At 37.7% G+C, this 20,572-nt stretch overlaps 1 protein-coding gene across 4 annotated transcripts in view; it reads left to right on the plus strand.

The window, feature by feature from the left end:
* The window catches only part of LOC140148210 (serine/threonine-protein kinase TBK1-like), a 115,798-nt gene extending 100,754 nt beyond the window's left edge, over positions 1-15,044 (plus strand). For all 4 annotated transcript variants that reach the window (XM_072170073.1, XM_072170076.1, XM_072170074.1 and 1 more), the window contains exons 4-18: positions 711-837; positions 1,051-1,232; positions 1,577-1,734; positions 2,687-2,800; positions 3,002-3,181; positions 3,614-3,813; positions 4,229-4,287; positions 4,599-4,690; positions 5,572-5,809; positions 6,646-6,764; positions 6,909-7,025; positions 7,529-7,630; positions 7,821-8,010; positions 10,067-10,251; positions 14,077-15,044. In XM_072170073.1, coding sequence (XP_072026174.1) covers positions 711-837; positions 1,051-1,232; positions 1,577-1,734; positions 2,687-2,800; positions 3,002-3,181; positions 3,614-3,813; positions 4,229-4,287; positions 4,599-4,690; positions 5,572-5,809; positions 6,646-6,764; positions 6,909-7,025; positions 7,529-7,630; positions 7,821-8,010; positions 10,067-10,251; positions 14,077-14,230 — 2,217 coding nt within the window. In that variant the 3' untranslated portion in view covers positions 14,231-15,044. The remainder of the gene's footprint in view (positions 1-710; positions 838-1,050; positions 1,233-1,576; positions 1,735-2,686; positions 2,801-3,001; positions 3,182-3,613; positions 3,814-4,228; positions 4,288-4,598; positions 4,691-5,571; positions 5,810-6,645; positions 6,765-6,908; positions 7,026-7,528; positions 7,631-7,820; positions 8,011-10,066; positions 10,252-14,076) is intronic.
* The last annotated feature ends 5,528 nt before the right edge of the window (positions 15,045-20,572 follow it).

Genomic DNA, 20,572 nt, shown 5'->3' on the forward strand with positions numbered 1-20,572 from the left:
CGTATTTTCCTTGATCTCCCGTATGAATTACAGCCCAATCGGACCAAGTTTAAAATTTGACCTTTGACCTTCGACCTCCGATTTCGACCGAAGGTAGCTTAGGACACTCCCCGTATTTTCCTTGATCTCCCGTAAGAATTACAGCCCAATCGGACCAAGTTTAAAATTTGACCTTTGACCTTCCACCTCCGATTTCGACCGAAGGTAGCTTAGGTTACTCCCCGTATTTTCCTTGATCTCCCGTATGAATTACAGCCCAATCGGACCAAGTTTAAAATTTGACCTTTGACCTTCGACCTCCGATTTCGACCGAAGGTAGCTTACGACACTCCCCGTATTTTCCTTGATCTCCTGTATGAATTACAGCCCAATCGGACAAAGTTTAAAATTTGACCTTTGACCTTCGACCTCCGATTTCGACCGAAGGTAGCTTACGACACTCCCCGTATTTTTCTTGATCTCCTGTATGAATTACAGCCCAATCGGACCAAGTTTAAAATTTGACCTTTGACCTTCGACCTCCGATTTCGACCGAAGGTAGCTTACGACACTCCCCGTATTTTTCTGCATCCCCCGTGCGAATTTGGCGAGGCTGGGATCAAAACTGACGGAGCCTTTTACACACATACATACATACATACACGCAACATAAGGCAAATTATAGTAAGATGATTAAAACTGACCAAACCTAACTTTGTGTCAACCTACAGCAAATATCGAAGCAACGGATAATAATCATGGAAGTGTGTGACTGCAGTGTCCTCAACATGTTGGATCAACCCCGATATGTCTATGGATTTCCAGAAACACAGTTTCTTGAGGTTCTAAAAGACACCAGTAAGTCTAGATATTGCTTTGCCCGTTTGAAAATACTTGTTGTTGATGAAAATATTGCTAAATGTTGTACACATGAGAATTGCATAGATAAACAGATAAAATAAATGTACGTATGAATGAAAAGCATCACCAACGTCTGCAAAAGCTTGCTATAAATAAAGGAAATTTTCATGATCAATGCTTTTTAAGTCTTTAAATTCTGACACATTTCAGCTGCAGGTATGAAGTACCTCCAGGAGGAAGGAATAGTCCACCGAGATATTAAGCCTGGAAACATCATGAGAATAATTGGAGAGGATGGGCAAGCTACCTATAAACTCGCGGATTTTGGAGCAGCCAGAGAACTACAAAATGATGAAAATTTCGTGAGCCTCTATGGGACTGAAGAGTACTTGGTAAATAGGAAATGATAAAATCCTCAAGTTATATACTATTTCTGTGTATTTTAACTGCTGAAAGTATAATGTCATATTGTCAGGAGAAACATGTATTAAACAACATACTAAAATTGTTGTAGTAACCTCCAACGGATACGTCAAAACATCACAAATGTCCGTAATTGCCCATTATTCATAAAGTTTAAAAAATTTTTATCTTAAATAATTTAATAATCATTAAAACATATGAATCATAATACTTTTGAAAATGATATGATAAACTATTATTATGTTAGCATCACTTGATACATCCCTTTCATTAATCTATGATTTTTTCTCGTTGTATCTATTTTTGTTATCAGCATCCTGCAATGTTTGGAAGAGCCTTGTTGAGACAACCACTTCTGACACCATTCACAGCAACCGTTGATCTGTGGAGTCTTGGTGTCACACTCTACCATATTGCTACAGGTATTCTACCATTCAGACCATTTGGAGGTAGACGGAATAGAAAGACAATGTGAGTCCAAACATCATTTTAAAATGACAATGGTCGTTTCACATATTGTGTACCCAACACCTTCACTGCATGGATGCATCAATGTTTGTTCCAACCTTAGAACCATCTTACGATGTAATGGTGTATTTTTTAAACTTGCGAATTAAAGGAGAAGTACGGAAAAATATTCAGGCCATTTTAGTAATATACTTTTATCTAATTTTATCAAAAGGCCTGATGACAATGAATCGGAAGTACAGATTTCTTACAATTGTTGTGCTAAATTCAACATTTCTACCAAAGTTAGCTATAAATATATTATTTTGTATCTCCAACTGAAGCTTAGCGAGGACAATGGCATAATCCGTTAACAGCATTGTTCACGGATTACTTGGTTACACGGACACATCATATAAACTTGTAATGAATAGGTTGCGTCCTTTGGAAGTATAGTAGTGATGTCATCGCCACCTTTCAGATGGCAGTGACATCATCATTCCTTTGTTGAAATACAAATAAAATAAACTACATCAACAATAAAATGCCATTTCTTATTTTTTTCGGTGAAAATTTATGGGAAATATATGCTTGCAATGAGGTCCGCCGGTTCCGTCCGGTTTATATTGTTCTTAACGATGGAAACCGGACGGAACCGGCGGTCAACCACCGGTCGAGTTTTGCTTTCCCTAAAACCTCAATATTATTTCTTATCGTTCTCAGTTTCCTTTGACATTTTAAAGATGGTGTAACTGGTTTTCACCTTCAAGTAGGAGATAAACGTGAAAGTTAAAATAAATGGTGTCATGAAGCAAGGCTGTAAGTTTAGTTTCATATAAACTTACAAAAAGACATTCTAAACGTTTCACTAAAATGCTAAATGGCGAAATAATGATCTAAAGATACGGACAACTATTTTCCATTGTTTCAATTTCTGAACCTGACCATTGTTGTCGTTGCTTACTTTCCTATCCAGGCACAAGATAACAACTCAAAAGGCGTCAGGAGTGATTTCTGGTGTACAAAAAGAATCCGAGGATGGACCAATAACATGGAGTACTGAACTACCGAAACACTGCCACATCTCTTCGTAAGTTATTTTCATTTGATAATTTGCGAATCACACGTTTGATTAAATGCAACCAGGAGTCGATACTAACTAATATAGAAAAGTACATTAAAATTCAAAAATCAAGTTATTTATTTCTGCAGTTACATTTTACCCGAGAACTGCTTAAAGATTATTATAAATAGCATCTTACATTTTGAAACAAACATTTTTTTCCTGCAGAGGCTTAAAGCAGCCATTGACTGAGATGCTGGCTGGGCTACTCGAATGTAACACGGAAAACATGTGGTCATTTGAAACATACTTCAACACCGCCAACTCCATTGTGAGCATGCGTGTTGTTGATGTTCTTAATGTCCCAACGTCACAACTAATGAAAATCTACGTTGACCCCAATGCCACGTAAGTGTGTACATTAGATTGTAGTTACAAGAGTTGTCATTTTTACAGAATACCATAGCGATTACAAGTAATAAGCTGATAATATGAACATTGTGCAAACGTTCAGTCAGTCAAAACCCCGTGAACATGGATAGTGAAGTGTATATAATCAAGAATTTCGAAACAGGCAAAACAATTCTATAGTGTTGTTCGCGCACATGATACACTCTTAATGACGCAATTGTAAAATGGGTGAAAACCAATAACACAGATAAGGAAAGTTGTTTAAACATTTTAAGGAAATTCCTCCCACAAAATATATATGGACTAATATTATTGTAGTCACGAGTCCCTTACAAATTAATGACTCGGTATTCTAGTAAGAATTCCGTAACGTAATGACAACAATGACAAGTCCTATTATTTTGTAAACAAAATTTTCACTTTTTTCAGGTACGCAGAATTTCAAGAGCATGTCGCTCTGCAGACAAACATTGCCGCCGACCAGCAGCTTTTCATACATGACGACGCGCCATTCCATCCGGATTTGTCTGTTTGTTGCACAGATTATCCAGAAACCTCTGCAGACTGTCCAGTCATGATGATACCAAAACTGTTTGATGGATCTAGCTCACCTATACCACCTGATTGTCGTAAGTGATGAATTGCATACCATAATGATTACTTAATATTAACTGATGTGCCATCAGACCATAGTAATTCAGTGAAGTATCAATGTTGCCTGGTGATATTGCACTAGCAAAATCAAATAAAGCACAATAAATGAATGGGGCGATCCATAGCTGTTGTCGCCTGCACTTTTACAACTATTCAATGTAAAATTCAGTTGTATAAAAGCACAATAACTCGGTCACGGGTTCCATTTGGTCGTCATGTGTATTCTTCAAATCAAATTTGTACTTCTCTTTGCCATGTAAATTTGTGCATTAATTAACCCACACCATCGAAACTCCTGAATGATTATAATTATGATGAGGCTAATGGTAGTTATCTGTGCCCACTTCTTTTGAGCCCATTGTCAATCCACGTCGAATGTTGTCATTACAGCTGCCATGCCAGCCATACGAACCGACTACTTACTGGAAAGAGACTATCCATATGCACGGGTAAGAAGTTGTTAAACAACTACAACAAGTCAACAACAAGTCAACAACAGAAACATCAACACCAAAAGCAATACACGAAAATATATTTTAGGATGTAATTATACATCACGGACATGATAGAAAATTGAATTTGTAGCGTATTAATCATAGCGTACAATAATAATGCACCATTCTACTTTTAATTACATTTGAAATATTTTGCAAACTGTCAGATTCGATTATGAATGGGCGGTGTTATTGCCTCCATAAAATTGTCATTAGGTGAAATGCAATAACACTTAATATTGACTCCGATACTTTATTCCTTACAGTTATGTACTGCTGTGATGTATTTCTTACAATGGAAGCAACAACAACTCTTCACTTTGAACAAAACCAATGCGAAAGTAACAAAGGCTGTCAGGTAACATTTTCAATACTTGGAATTATTACAAATTTTCATCATACCTCAGTCATTACATGTAAACTTTAAAAATGCTTCAATTTACAATCTATCAGAAATTGAAGTTGAATGAATAGTTAAAATCCACACTACCTCTGTAGCTCCCTGTGGAATTTTATTTATTTATTCAAGGTTTATTAGAAAAAATGCACTTCGCAGCCAAGGGCTGAATTACATACATTGCACATATAAAAATACATAAGCTAAATAATAAATGGCATATAAATATAAATTGACAATATTTTTAAACAAAGACACTTCAAATGCAAATAACTTTCCTTGCTCGTTCATACAAGCTGCCACTCACATTTACACAACTGCAACACCACATTCACACCCACTTACACCCATCACACTCACCAAATATCACCAATAAATAATTGACCTACAACTACCAAAATTAGTACTACAACAAACAATATATGCAAAGAGATTGACTTTCCTCACCTCACAACCACACACCCAACACGTCACACACACCCTCATCCAAACTTGAATTTCATAGCAACAAAATATCAATGATCAAATATTAAGCAATGATCAAAAACACACTAAAAACTATATCTACACGCAAATGGAATGATCACATTAGGCAGCTCCATTTGACACTCACCCACCCTCTGTGGAAGATTCATGTTGAATCTTTTTTAGAGGGTGTATGAAATTCACAGGGGTAGTGTGGATATTAAATAGCCCATTACGTTTATTTGACAATATAAAGCAATCAGAAAGAGATACAGAAATTAAGCATATCTTATAGTAACATGTTACTTTACAACATTTTTGTTTCAAGATTATCAAATCATTGAACCAAACACGATACACAAACTTTGTTTTTACAGCACCATTACGAAGCAACAAATCCTGCAGCTCTCGCTACATCTCAGTGAAGTTACAGTGTATAAGGAAATCACAGAAGGTGCTTTGCAATGTCGAACAGATAAACTTGACACAATGATCGAGTTGCTGGACGCATATCTTGTTGTTGCTAATGGTAGCAGACTGGATGGGGAGAGGATTAGACAGGAGCTAACTGACATACAAACAGCTGTAACGAGAGCCAAGGATACGAACAACATGGTAAGAAAAGGACATTTGGATCACAGTGACAATAGCCTTGATTCAAGTGTTTCAATCGGGTTTCCTTTGATATTTGTAATTCCATTGAATGTGCTTTGCACCTTTTTGTGTCTCGTATTCATAATTACAAAATATTTGAACTACACTCCCGTAAATCATGTTAACAGTCATCCTTCTTTACATCGATTTACTAGTCAAAGATTGGTAAGAGACCCACCCCAAACAATTAGCCCGGAGTTTTATTCGCGGATGAAAACTTTCCCATAAGTCTGCAATGATTGACAGCTGTATCAGCATGATCAGTGGCGGTATTATGAGTGTACCATGAGTGCAAGTTACACATTGTAGATCAAAGACTTTAACCACACCAATTATCATGCTGTAAACATTAAAAGATCTCCTGATGACAAATAGATTATGATGTTCGACACAATGTACAAGTTTGGAATATCGGCGACACGTCTGTGATCTAGGTACATAGTAATTAGGACCATAAACCGTTGCCCTAATTAAAATGCTGACAGTTTAACTATAACAGTAAGCTTCAAGCCAACTATAAACCATAGTCCAGGATCTCACGTGCTTATACCAGGAGCATAATTTGCAAGATGTTGACGATATTTCAGATAAACAAAAGACAACATGTCCTATGGTTGTTCTTGTCATGAAAATAGAAAGTGCTAACAAAATACCTACACATGTGGCATCTGGTGGGAATTGTGCTTCATGGATATGCATTGGGGAGTTTCAACCATCCACTAATGATCTGTTAAAGTATAATGGTTGGAAAAAAGGAACATTTTCAATAACACATTGAAATTTTTTGACGTTCACAGATGGTCTCCAAGTGGACATCAGCTCAAGCTCTTCTGGAACAATTACATGCTCATGACACCGGATCCAACCGAGTTGACTCATTGATGAAAGGTTGCGGGTGCAAACCTAAGGATAGATGGTATGTGATCTGATAAGTGTATTTATCTATACCAGTATTTCATATATATGTAATAAGAATAAGTATTCGCTTCCTAAAATGACAAAATGTACTTCAGTGATTTTTTATTTACTTGATACTAATCGTTATTTCTATTTTCATCAGCCGAGAACGTTTATGTGTTCTACTGGAAGACACGAAGAAAATTATGACTCAATTTCGCAGGGACGGGAAGGTGAAGCAATTACCTTACAACGAGGAACAGATACACAAGATAGATAAGTAAGATATTATGTTGTCTTATACTTGTCTTTATGTACATTTTTTTTTCAAATGTTCAACTTGTCGTCGAATGTGAAAACACGTTGGGTCCTAATATATGCACAGCTTAAGTCTCACAAAAGAGAGATGGGTAGCTGATGTGACTACACAAGTATCCACAAGAGATGTATAGTATACCCAAGAAGCCATTCGAACAAGATAATCCACTGGGACGAGAAATGAAGAGAAAATATAACACTCTACCCGGTATTCAATAACATCTAATTGTTGATGCAGCTTTGTAAATCTATAATTTGGTACCAGACAAATAGTATGTTTATTTGAAATTAATTATGTCTGTTGAATTTACGATGAGATATGTCAATGCAGCTTTACTATGTTGACGTATGCCTACATCACACATTATCTTGCGTAGAATGCATTATCAGATTCAGGATGTAAAATTGTATAACCAAAATGTGATGTTATTTCCCTAAATTGATTTAATGTATTTATCTTTGCAGGATTAAGCTGAATGAAAAATCCATGCAAGCAACGACGTTGATAAATGAGCACTGTGTTAAGAGATGGCGGGAAAGCCATTCTGAACTTATGACATGGTTCAGGTTAGTATCTGAGAACTTGCGTAAATTAATTGTTGAATGTGTCTAAAAGCTATCCTTATGGGTCTTCTTTCAGTGATGAGACTCCGAGAATGCGTCTGGACGTTCATTTGTTAATGCATTTTTGTTGTTGTTTTTCCTTCTAAGTCGATCATAGCTAGAACTTATTATTTAAAATGTATTTTGATCACAGTGACATGGCACCAATTCAGCAAGTTATACACACATTAGATTCGGAGTTAGCCTACCTTGTGGCTGAATACCCCAAGCTACAACAAGATGTCCTAGCTAAGAGTAGTCAATGGGCTGCAAGGATTGCTGATGCCACGGCGCAGCTTGCACTGCTACTCAAAAAGCCACAATCTCCAAGAGTGATTCCATCGGTAAAAATTTGCTCTTTATTTATTCCATTCTATAGATCATTTAACATTTTTTATGTGCACTTTCAGACAAGTATTTTCACTGTTGTAGTAATACCACTGCATCAGTCAAACATCCAAAATATATAATAATAGGGATGACCAATGAACCATCAACTTGATTAGAACACTCCCATAGACATGCAGGGAGCTCAACTGTGCACTGCTTGCACATACATTTCTAAATTGATCTCATTCTTTTATTTTTCAATATTTTTCTGTAAAATTTGGGGAAGTTGTAACTATCTTGCAAATTACAGCAACATAATTTATTTTGTTTTTCTGTAAGTGCGAGTCAAAATTGGTCCATCGCCACAGTGCGCTTAATTGCCAGTGGCTGAGTTTAGCACTGCTCAAGAATGGCACAAAATATTCAAATCAGTAAGATCAGGTGAAAAACGTGGCCTACTGAGCTGTAATTTGGCAGAGTTGCCAGTAATACCTCTATCATACCCTCTGTAAAAAGGTTAAAAAATTGAACAAGTAGATCTCGAGTTACAAATTAAATCACCAGCTTCCCTTTGGAATTTTTATATTCCTTTCAAATCATGTTAAGAAGACACCTTTCTGAACATAAATGTGAAGTTTCGTGCTCATTCGATGTATTGTTCACCTGATCTTAACCCTAAACGTTTTCTTATATTTAGGCCTATAACATCTACAACTTGCTGCTGGCTATACCTTGTTTAGGACTTTCAAAAGAAGTACCTGAATGTGCAACCATAACTGTTTCAAAATAGCCCGCGATAGTCATGCAGGTAACTCCGAGGTCAAGCATTGAATTGGTTTGAACAAAGATACTCATAATGTATTGAGTGCTACTTTGGTTTGAATGAGGAATACTACAGGAATACACATGAGCATGATGAGGATAATCTCTATTGTTGTGAATGAGTCAATGACCTTCAAAACTTAAGATTTTGTTTACATACACCTACTAATTGGTCATATTAAACCCAATAACATTGAAATTCTTGGTTGTGAAAAAAAGTTCACCTACTTAGTGCAATTTTGATTTTGTGCCATATCGGCTATCTTGGATGATTTTTGGCAAATGTCCTCTAAATGCATGATTTCAATGCCTTGGTTTGAAAAAATAAGTTATGCCAGTGACTAGTTAAGTGCCATTTCATAAGAAACCCTTTGATACTTTCACAATATGCTTGTTTCATGTTTGCAAATATGTTAAAATAAAGAAATATATAAAGGTAAATATATGCTTATGCCAGTTTTGCTCCCAACTGCTATTTTTGGACCTTGCATTTTATTTCGTTCCAATGACCGGTCAGAATGGGAAACTTTGATAATTCATAATTCGAAAAGTTTTTGACCGATTTTGACCATTGAACCACTAAAATACTTCTGTTGATTAGTTCTACTCAGAAAACAATCTTTTGTAGCAATAGGGTCAACATGAAATTTTGATGGTTATCCCTAATAATAAGCTTATAATTTGGAGTTTTCATCTTAAAAACCAGAATTTTGACACTGACCTGACAGTTTCGTGTGTCATGGACGACATACTTCTTCAGAGTGATTGGTATCCCATGGAGCTGTGTTACCACCAAAGATGGTGAAGGGATACCAACCACTCTGAAGAAATATGTCGTCCATGACATATGAAACTGTCAGGTCAGTGTCAAAATTCTGGTTTTGTAAGATGAGAACTCCAAATTATAATTACATGTATCCACAAACCTGATGAATCTCTTCACGAATTAAGCTTATAAAATAGGCGTATGTTCCAGTCAATCCAGTGGCTAGGGAAGAGTGATTGATATTACTGGAATGAATTGCTGATACTATAAAAAAAAACAGCAATAAACGACCGAGTTCATTGGTTACATTTTAATTACTTACTAAAACTACAGAACAATGCGACTATAATAGGAATAATTTGATTCTCCATTATTTGTGATTGTTTTATGTTGAAGTTTATTATATTAATAAAGTGTAGTACACGATTGAGAAATTTTTCACGATAAATTTGAACTAAACCAAGACGTATTGTTTTCTACAGCCATCAAGCAACGGTGATCATCCACTGAACAACAGTGCCATGCCAGAACCAATAAGGATATGTTATCCGCCTGAGTCGAGACCAGATGACTCGGATGCAACCCCATCACCACCACGATCACCGCCTAGTGATAGCAGCAAACAAGGAGGAATGGTTATTGCCGTGCCGAAATCTCTTAAAAGAAAGTAAGATATTTTAGACTACTCATAGATGGTACGGTGGCTTAGCGGTACGGCACTCATAACTCATAATCAGAGGGTTGCGGGTTGGAACCCTGGTGGTGGTGCTATCGTGTCATACCCTTAAACAAAGCTCTTACGTGTTGAAGCCTCTATTAACACCACTCAGGTGTATAAATGGGTATTGGCATAATGTAGTGCTGGGAAAGTAAAACAAACATGACAAACAACAAACTTGTTGTGTAGGAGGAGTGGCGGACCCCACAACAAGTTTATTCAGGGAAGTCTGGTCCAAACACCATCAAGGGAAAAGAGATGAGCGCTTCGGCCTGTGAGAATTGCTCCTAGTCCTACACGGCTTTACTTTTACCTACATGTACTCGTTGGAGCAGATGGGTGATATAGATAGCTATAGATGTTCACTTCGAAACAGGGCCAACTTTTTTCAGTAGTAACCTGAAACAATGATGTGTTTATCCTTTGGTAATAATAGTATAGACAGATAGATGCATTTATATTACCCCTCATTTTGCATACACATCGGGCATTAGACAGAACCCTTGCGAGATGACACAAGTCCAGTCTAGTGTCTCGAGGTGACTACCCGGGGGTACATGTAAGACATAAAATTTCTGATCAATATGAAGGCATGTTATTACCCCTTCCTATGACTAGCGTATTCCTCTGATCCTGAAAGTCCAGTGTCCCGCGTGGCGCCGTCCTGTCATTTGCCTGTTTAGTGCACCTCACATGGTAAGTTGTGCTTTTAAGGGAGTGTTCAGAAATACTTTGGTGGGGGGCTGGTAAAAGGAGGGGGGGGCCAAAAAGTTTTGGACCTTAAAAGAGGGGGGACCAAAAAGTTTTGGGTGGTAGGAAAGGGGGGCCAAAAAGTTTTCTGCTTTAAAACCCAAAATTTTCGCGCGCTTCGCGCGCATTTACACCATCTATATCACTTTTAACATGGGCAAGTTTCGGTTTTCAGTGCTTTTGTTCGAAAAAATGACGGCACTTAATATAACATTAAAGATGATCAGCAACATCTGGGTTGGTCTAATAAATACTGGCACTTTTATCATAGAATATTATATCTCTACAAATTAGGCTACAAACATGATTAAAATACACTATCAAAATACACTAAATCAAGAAAATATTGCAAATAAATTGGATTTCTTTGCACGTAAACTACACACTTCAGTTTACTATTTCTCACTGCAAAATTATTTTTGTACTCATAGGCCCATGGGTAGATTACCATAGGACAGTCCTATCATAATAGCCACGGATCCAAATTATGCTGCTGTGCCTATGAACCTCCAAATAAATCCTCCATTTCACTTATCCCTGTACAATCAGATAAACACCCTGATGATTGGGGACAAATCTAAATTAAGTATCGAATGAAAATTTCCTTAGTGCTTTTGTATTTCATGCGCAATTGTCCCACCGGGAATGTTTCAAACATTTTCCTCCCTCAATGACATGTGACCCAGATACCACACCACTGGAAACAACACGATTAAGTATAACTAGCGGGATACCCGCGCTTCGCGCGGGTCCCCGCTAGATGAGTAAATGGGAGCGATCACTAAAACAGGAGGAATTACTGAAAAGGTAGAATCATTGAAAGGTAAATTTTATTTTTCTAAACCTGTCCCTTCTTGCATTTCCATTTTCTTTTCAGTTTCTTCTGCACGGGCCTAGTTTGTTTCCATTAAAACAAAATGCTATTTAGCTTGTGATTTTCCGTTTCCATGTTATTTATCTATCTAGGCCTAACCCCATTCCCATTATTTTCTAAATCTATCCGTTCTTATACGTTTCCCTTTATAGCTTCATTTTTATTAGCTGCTTAGCTTGTGATTTCCCGTTTCCTTCAGTTGTTATTTATGTTTCTTATTTTTCCTGATTAGTTTCTAATTTTAACTTCTTTTTTTTTTTTTTTAATTTTCCTGATTAGTTTCTTTCTTTCCTCTTAATAGTTTGCTCCCGTTTCATTTAGTTACTGTAACCATAACCCGTATAATAGGCCTACCCGTATCTTTTTTGTCTTCTTCTTTTTTTTCTTTTTTTTTATTTCATTTATCTCCTTTCTTTCTCTTCAGTTTCTTTTGCATAGGTCTATTTTGTTCCCATGCTGCTTAGCTTGTGATTTCCGTTTCCATGTTATTCATTTATTGAGCCCCGTTTCCATGCATTATTTTATAAATCTACCATTTCTTACATTTCTCCTTTTAGTTTTGGCTTTTTTCTACGTTTTATTCCCATTTTTCATATTTCCTGCTTAGCTTGTGATTTCCCGTTTGAATTTTATCTATTTAATTCTATTCTCATTATTTTAGTTTTTTTACATGAGCTATTTATTTATTTATTTATCTTTCCTCTCGTATCCTCACAATTTTTTATCATCTTGGCGGGTAATCTCTTAATCGAATCCAGTACCATGCATATAATCCACAACCCGACCCATCCATAGGCCTACCTTTTCAGTTTTGTCTTCCTTTCTTTTCTTTTCTATTTCTCTGGCACGGAAAGTTGGTCTGTGCATATTATGCACCCCGTACGTGCGCGTCACATTGCTCAGTACGCCGACGTACTAACGCCAACGCGCTGCTGCCAGTTAGTTAGTTACGGTACGCGCTACCACTGAGTTTTGACAACAAAAATCCCGGAAAAAACCCCGGTTTTAACCATATTTTCACTGATTTTGAGGCCAATTCTTGGTCTTGACAGTTTTCAACCAAATAAAGTGCAATGCGTTCCCGGTATATTCCTTAATCTCCCGTATGAATTTGGCTGTAAAACTAAACGACGATTCATAGGCCTAGAATAAATAATAAAATTCACGCGACGTAGCCTTAATCTCTTGGCTGCCAACTTCGGTGCAGTGGCGGAAAATGGGGTGCGTAGCTCTGCGTAGGGGCGAAAAGCTCGTAAGATCATTCTTAAAGTACGCGATGTTGTGCATCTAGATAGCCTGAATCATTTCTTGGCCACCTCGCAGTTGGCAGAAAACAGGGCAATGTTGCTCTGCGTATGGTTTTTAATGGAAATATTATTACGCGGTTCACACTGTCCTTATTACCCACAATGCCACTGCATGCGATTTTGCATAGCAACACGACAGTTTTTATGTTATTCTCTTAGTTACCATCAATTTTTGCAAAATGAACCTCAGATGGTTTAATGGCAATATGTACCCGATCAATGTACGAATAAATCAGAGCTGAAAGTGAAATCATCTCTGAGTCTATTCGCGCACAAGATTTAGCGACTTCCTTTTATTTATATAGAATGTTTGTTATACGATAATGGGGGGGGGGGGGGCAAAAAAGTTTTGTCTGTCAAAAGAGGGGGGTCAAAAAGTTTAGCGGTCCATCGAGGGGGGTCAAACAAGTTTTCGAGCGAAAAATTTGAGGAAGACCAGCCCCCCCTACCAAAGTATTAATGAACACTCCCTAAGATCATTTGTGTTATCTGACTCAGACTCTGTGGTTAGAGGCTGAGCTACTCATCCGGCGGTGGATCAGATAAGCTATGCATTTAAGATATGAACAGCCGCCATTGGAAAGATCACGCACCAGACCCAAGCCCGGGGTCCTAGGTAAAAATGACCCTAGGAAGATGTGCCACAAATATACGGGCCTCTGATATAACAATGCCCCCCTTTTCTAGGGCAAGTTTGGTATAATAATGATTGGTTTTTTTAAATGTTTTGAACAAATAACATAATTTCACATAAGTGGAGCCCAAATTAAAAAAATAAATTTCCATCTTCCAAACAAATAAATATTCACCTACAATTTTCTCTGTATTTGAATTATGCTATAGTGTGGAGGCACATTTAAGCCAGCAATCGGATATCTCAAGTACGGCGAAGGAGGTGACAGACAGTCAGCGATTGATGAAAGAGATGCAAGATGAACTCTCACTCGGGATCCCAGATCAACCAGACTTCAATTTGCCAAATCACATTGATCAGTAATTGATCGATGTACAGACAAGTACAATGAGTGGTGAATAAGAACAATCAGGCATGAGAATTTTCAGGCTTTTGCCTGAATTAAGGCTATGTTTTTGTCCACATTAACGCATTTTTTTCAGCCTGTTGTCGAATTCACGCGCTTTTCATACAGTTTTCAAAAAAGGCCATTCTCATGCCTGAACAATGTATCAAACAAATTTGCCACATTGTCATTCGTTTGGTATGAAAGGTGGTATTTTCAGAACATTGGTTTAGCAGTGGCTTAATCCCATATGAAGATTTATTTATCGCTACTGGTGCTTTAAGTCCGGTTCTTACTCCACATGCTGCGATGCTATAAAAACTGTAATCTGAGCCAGGTTTTTACGAGCTCAGCGGTGAAAATTCTGATCGCGCGATGGAAATTTCGGTCCGCGATGGAGTTGGATTTTGTTCAACTTTATAGCATCGCGCTGCGATATCGCAGCCGTGCACGCTTGTGTTTGGCTGGTGGAAAATCAAGGTCGGCAGAATGACCATAAAAGGAGATGCAGACCCCACATGCTTTTAAAACATCGCAGCATCGCGCGATGAAATTAAAATGTACATTTTAATTTCATCGCACGATGCTGCGATGTTCTAAAAGTATCGCAGCATCGCATCGCGCTGCGATGTGGCGTAAGAATCGGACTTTAGTCAACCGCTACTCGTCCACTTAATGAGCTTCTAACACAAAAGAAGCAGGACACCAATATTGCTGATTCAATGTGGTAAAAGGCAACCTTTCATATTTTACGAACAGCATGCAACTATGCATGTGACCTGACACTACTATACAGGCGCGTAGCAAGCGGGGGGACAGGGTGGACGAAGTCCATGGGCCCCGAGTTTTCAGGGGCCCCGAGCACAAAAGCGAAAATTAAATAAGGGCTGATAATGGCGAGCAGGGCCGGATTTTTATACCCCAAAATTTGGGGGCCCCAAAATTGCCCTATGCATCTTTCTTTTAACCCCAATAACAGCATTTTTTTGGACAAAACAGGGCAAAATTGTAAAATTTTCCGCGCTTCGCGCGCATTCAAATGGCAGAATTCATGTTGGTCTGGGGCCCAAATAGTCCGAAATTGAATTGAACAAAATCCCCCTTAGTCCCCCTTTAGTTAAACCAAAACTTGGCCACTGACTTGAGTGCATATGCCTTCCTTGGCACGTGAGTTCGGGGCCTCCAAATTTTGGCCTGGCCCAGGGCCCATAAGGTAGGCTAAATCCCGCCCTGGTTAAAAGGGCCCGTACTGCTTCTTGTCCATGGGCCCCTGATGCTCTTGCTACGCCCCTGCTACTATATAGGCTAATCTATTTGGCTTCCTCGAGACAGTAGCGTCCGCGTGTGACACACTGGGGATCAAAGGCGATGTATCCGTAAGGCACAGTCCCTAAATTTGCGCCGCATCGCACGCTACAGAACAGATGCACCGGCTTTGATCGCGCGTGTATCACACGCGGACGCCACTGTCTTGAGGAAGCCAAACCTCATGTGGTTGAAATGTTTGATACCTTGTTCGTGACTTCATCCTCATGGTATAACTCTAAAATAAGGGTTGTTGTTGCTTTTGTGATAAGTAATGAAACAAGAACGGAGGAATTAGCTAGAAAACAAAGAGGTTAAAAAATATGTTGGTGATAGACAGATGATGGTGGATGCGATATCAGCATTTTTGACGTCACCATTGGATTAACACATATGGTAGCTGCAGGTAATATGGGACAGCAGGTAATATGGGACACCTGTTTTCATTTTAACAAAAAGTAGCTTAGAGAAGGTACACACTTTAAGTTGATTTGTCAAGTGTTTAGAGACATCAATTGTGCTTCTAGAAATGCAGTTTTGGAGTCTGTGTATCAAACTCTTGGAAATCAATGCCGAAAAGAGTGAAATTGCCGAAAAATTTACGTCGTTTTTTTGGCCTGATATAAAATCAATGACGCCACATTTTATGATTGTGTATCCAAATACTCTGGTACTGAGGGTGCATTTGTCACTTTTTATGATCTTTAGGTGATGGGTTAAGCTTATCAGCAGGTAAAATTCCACTGAAAAGTGGCACTTTCCTTTTATAAATGATTATTTTCTCTGATTTTCAACTGAATGGGTGCAGGTAATATGGGACACATAGGAAATTGTGTGCATTGTCAATGCGAAAAGCAAAACTATTTAGAAAATTGAATTTTCTTGTTGAAATTTGCATTTAACATTCAAAATCATGTAACAAAAATGTTTTTAGAACAAAAGAGTGATTTTCTGAACATTTTGATTTTCACCATAGAGATAACACAGTGTCCCATATTACCTGCACATGCAGGTAATATGGGACACTTGACGATGACGTCATTTTGACGTCATAGCGTCCAAACACATAAAAACAAGATAACATTGCCTGTTTTATTAATCTTAAAGGACAGGTTGTTCATCATAACAATCTCTTTTGGGCATATCTTCTATAGTTTTTATGCACATAAGCTAAACGTCCTTAATGGTCCCATATTACCTGCATCATGAAATCTTCACGAACAATTCTAAATTTGTTATGTGGTGTAAAAGCAAAATTATCTTACTCTAAAACCGTCGGGGTACGACGATGTACCACACTGCAAGTATGTTAATTTTCCATTTGTAATTGCTAACCGTGTATTTTGAATGGGGCTATCAGCCCTGTATCTTCGCCAGCCTCGTACGTCACGTGTTGCGCTTCCTACGCCGCCTGGTGATAGAGAGATTTTTAAATTTGGCACAACAATATCAATACCAACAAATCTTCTTCAGTTCAACAAAAATAGCACCGAACTGTATTCGTGTAGCGATAATAATGTAATAATTATAGGCTAATTGGTTTACGGTGACTTGATGAAGTAAAATTAACCATTTTGTCGAGGTTTTTAAGGGAATATTTTAGTCCAATGTAAACGTTACAATATGTTGAAACTCAATCAAAATATTGTACTTGTGATCCAATACATATGATAGCATTTAGACTACGTTGACGAAGAGACGAAAAAAGAAAATATCTTTCTCTTCGCCATATCTCAAATTTAATTTGAGTGACAAACGATTTATATTGCCTGATTACGTCACATAATTAGGGGATGAAATCAAAACTCGACCGGCGGTTGACCGCCGGTTCCGCCCAGTTGTGTCCGGTTTCTATTGTTTAGAACAATAGAAACCGGATGGTTGAAAATTTTTGTGTATTATTTTATGATTTTGTGACCTTTGCCAACGTTTTATTCTAAAAAACCCTAATATTTTAGTATTTATGTAATTGATTTCAAATTATAGTTTTAACATATATCAATGTGTTTATGTTAAATGTAATTAAAAATGAAGAGTAGATTTGCTAACATTTCATGCTTTTGGGGAAAAAATGACAACTGCTTAGTATGCCATGAAGATCAAGAAGCAATTTGTTATCTGTAATTGCAGGCAGCTATAAAGCAGGCACATTAATAATACTTGATGTAAAGTTTAATAATAGCTTATTATCTTTAGTTTTGTAACAGGAAAATGTGACCCATCATATCGAAAACAATATAGGTCACATAGCCTGTAATGAGATATAGGCAAAATATAATGAAACTAATTAGAATAATTATTTTCTTCAAATTTCACAAATAATTTATCATTTTAAAACTTGGAAATTTATTTGCTCTCTAAGGACATGTTCAAATCTCAATTTTGTCGTTTCTTTTGATATGGTGGGTCACAAATGTTAAGAACTAACAACCATTTAATGCGTGGTTACCGTGCTTTGTATATAGCTTATAGTAATAAATTATTAACACAAGAGTAGAAAGGCCAGGGGAAAAAACAAAGATTGTTCCAAGAAAAGGAAACTATGTGACATTTACCGCGATATTAACGTGTTTTTTTACCGCGTAGTCTTACACAAACGATCCATTTGGGTCTCTTTTTAAACGTCAGGGTGAAAAAGTGGGTCAAAATACTATAACAAACGAAACCTTGCGTCGCTCATAAATATTTACTACGTTTCTTTTTAACGCATAGCACACACGTGAATACTTTCAAAAACTTTTTTGTTTGTTCTGATCTTTCCTTTATTCTATAATGACGTAATCATGCTAAGTGTACCAGGAGGGTGAAAGTGCATATAGGAACAATGCCAAAAACTACGTCACGCCGGTCACGCTATTGTTCGACTTAAACTACATCATTCGCCATTTTGTAAATATTAACGCATGATCGTTGCTTTGAAGTTTCCACCGGATAGTCTGTGGATAGCGCAAGAGCATGCTTTGACCATGCGCAAAAAATGAATATCATGAAGATGTTTAAGATTGATTCTTAGATGTTTCAAAAATTACCGTCATATTGCATATATTCATCAAAGAATGGTTTGAAGTACTAACCTTATTTAGTAATTTTAAAAAATCGGGAGAATTTTACAAAATCAATGTTTTTACCTGTCGGTATTACAACTCGTGAAACATATTAGTGATGTGCCTGGGTGACCTAATCTACTAACCTTTAACGTTTCCTCTATGAACTCTAACCCTCCTGCAATATGGCGCCTATTGTCTAGAGTTAAACTACATCTTTCGGTGTGTTACGTAATACTACGATGCCTATCCCATTATATCGATCCCTGAGTGTACTGTCTTCTGAAACACTGGAGAGAGTGATCATGGTTAGCAAAGATGACCAGAAACCGTATCGTTAACAAGTGGCGTAGCTACGGGGCAATGGAGGGCACGTGCTCTGGGCGCCATCTTTAAGGGGCGCCGAATCGACCAATTCAGCGCACCATATATCGATTTTGCGTCCCCTCCAAGCGGTAAAAGTCCAATTTTCGCTCGCTTCCCGCATTTCAACATAAAAAGCCATTTAAAAGACCGTTTTAAAACTGATTTAAACTTGATTATAACCAAATTAGTAGTATTCGTGCAAATTGCTTCATGAATTCTGAGGGGCATCATTCTGTATGATCCTTGTCCCGCGAGGCACCACAATCCTTAGCTACGCCAATTTTGTTGACACATATATAATTTCTTTTTTTTTTTTTTACGATTTACACCAACTTCTACGCGTACGCCAATATTATATATATGGAGGCCGTTCGAGTGCAGATCCTCGGAACGCTTTTCAATACGGAATAAATTAATGCTAACCTCGTCGTGACATCATCCATGCAGCAAAGTTCATTTCCCATTGAAAAAGCATTATTCGACGGATCTGCAGTCGACTATTCTGTATGAGTGTGATAGTCGAAATATAATCACGAGGTGAAAGATAGATCGTTCCATTCCACAAGCCGGAACGGCGATTAGAATAGAACAATACATCTCTTCTTTCACCGAGTGATTATATATTTCGACCATTGCATGAATTTGAGACAATTAATAATTTGGTTTATATCACTCAGATATAAATTATATTACTTACAAGTACTATTTAAGGTAGGAAATTCATTTTTCATCAACATAACACCATGTTTTGCTGTGACACACTCAGCATTTTGAGGTCCACCCCATAAACTAAATCGACTAGTCTAAGAGTCAACGCACGACCTTGCGCGTGCGGAGGGGCTAATGGTAAAGTTGATCAATGGCAATCAACCAGTGAACTGTCTAGAATTTATGTATGAGTGATAACATAAAAGATATTCAAAATCACTCTGCTGCGACAGATTTCCAAATGATTCAAATGACATACGCGTATTGGTAAGCATTGGCGTATGAAATCACAATATTTGGCTTCCTCGAGAGACAGTAGCGCATGATACACGCGCGATCAAAGGCGGTACATCTGTAGCATGCAATGCGGCGCGAAGTTACTGCGCTCTAACGATACACCGCCTTTGATCGTGCGTATATCACGCGCGGACGCTACTGAAATAGACTGGGATGGTGTTTTGCTTCGCCTCGATATTCTTTGTCTAGATCCCAGCCGGTTTGTGTTCCTCCGTCACTAAACAAACCGACGAAGGAGCACAAATCAGCTGGGACCGAGACTACGATATTCTATGAACTATTATGTTCATAATTATAATTATGTGCACATGCTTCAACATCTCCCTTTTCCCATCTATTTATTTTAGTATTCACTTTTCGGTGACACTATTGAAATCATTGCATCTATCATTTTATTGGGTGCTTTGCTGGTCAGATTTGTGTGCGATTTTAACCACAATAAATAAATATTATATTTTTCTAACAAAGTTTTAGCATATTTTGTTTTTGTGTTATTGTGATGTGATGTGTGTTAGTTTAAGGGAGTCAGAAATCATGTGCGGTGGTTAGAGTACTCGTCTCCGGGGGGGGCACTTCTTTGTTGAGTATATTTCCCCGGAA

This window comes from Amphiura filiformis, chromosome 3 (genome assembly GCF_039555335.1).
Source record: "Amphiura filiformis chromosome 3, Afil_fr2py, whole genome shotgun sequence".
NCBI classification, from domain to species: domain Eukaryota; kingdom Metazoa; phylum Echinodermata; class Ophiuroidea; order Amphilepidida; family Amphiuridae; genus Amphiura; species Amphiura filiformis.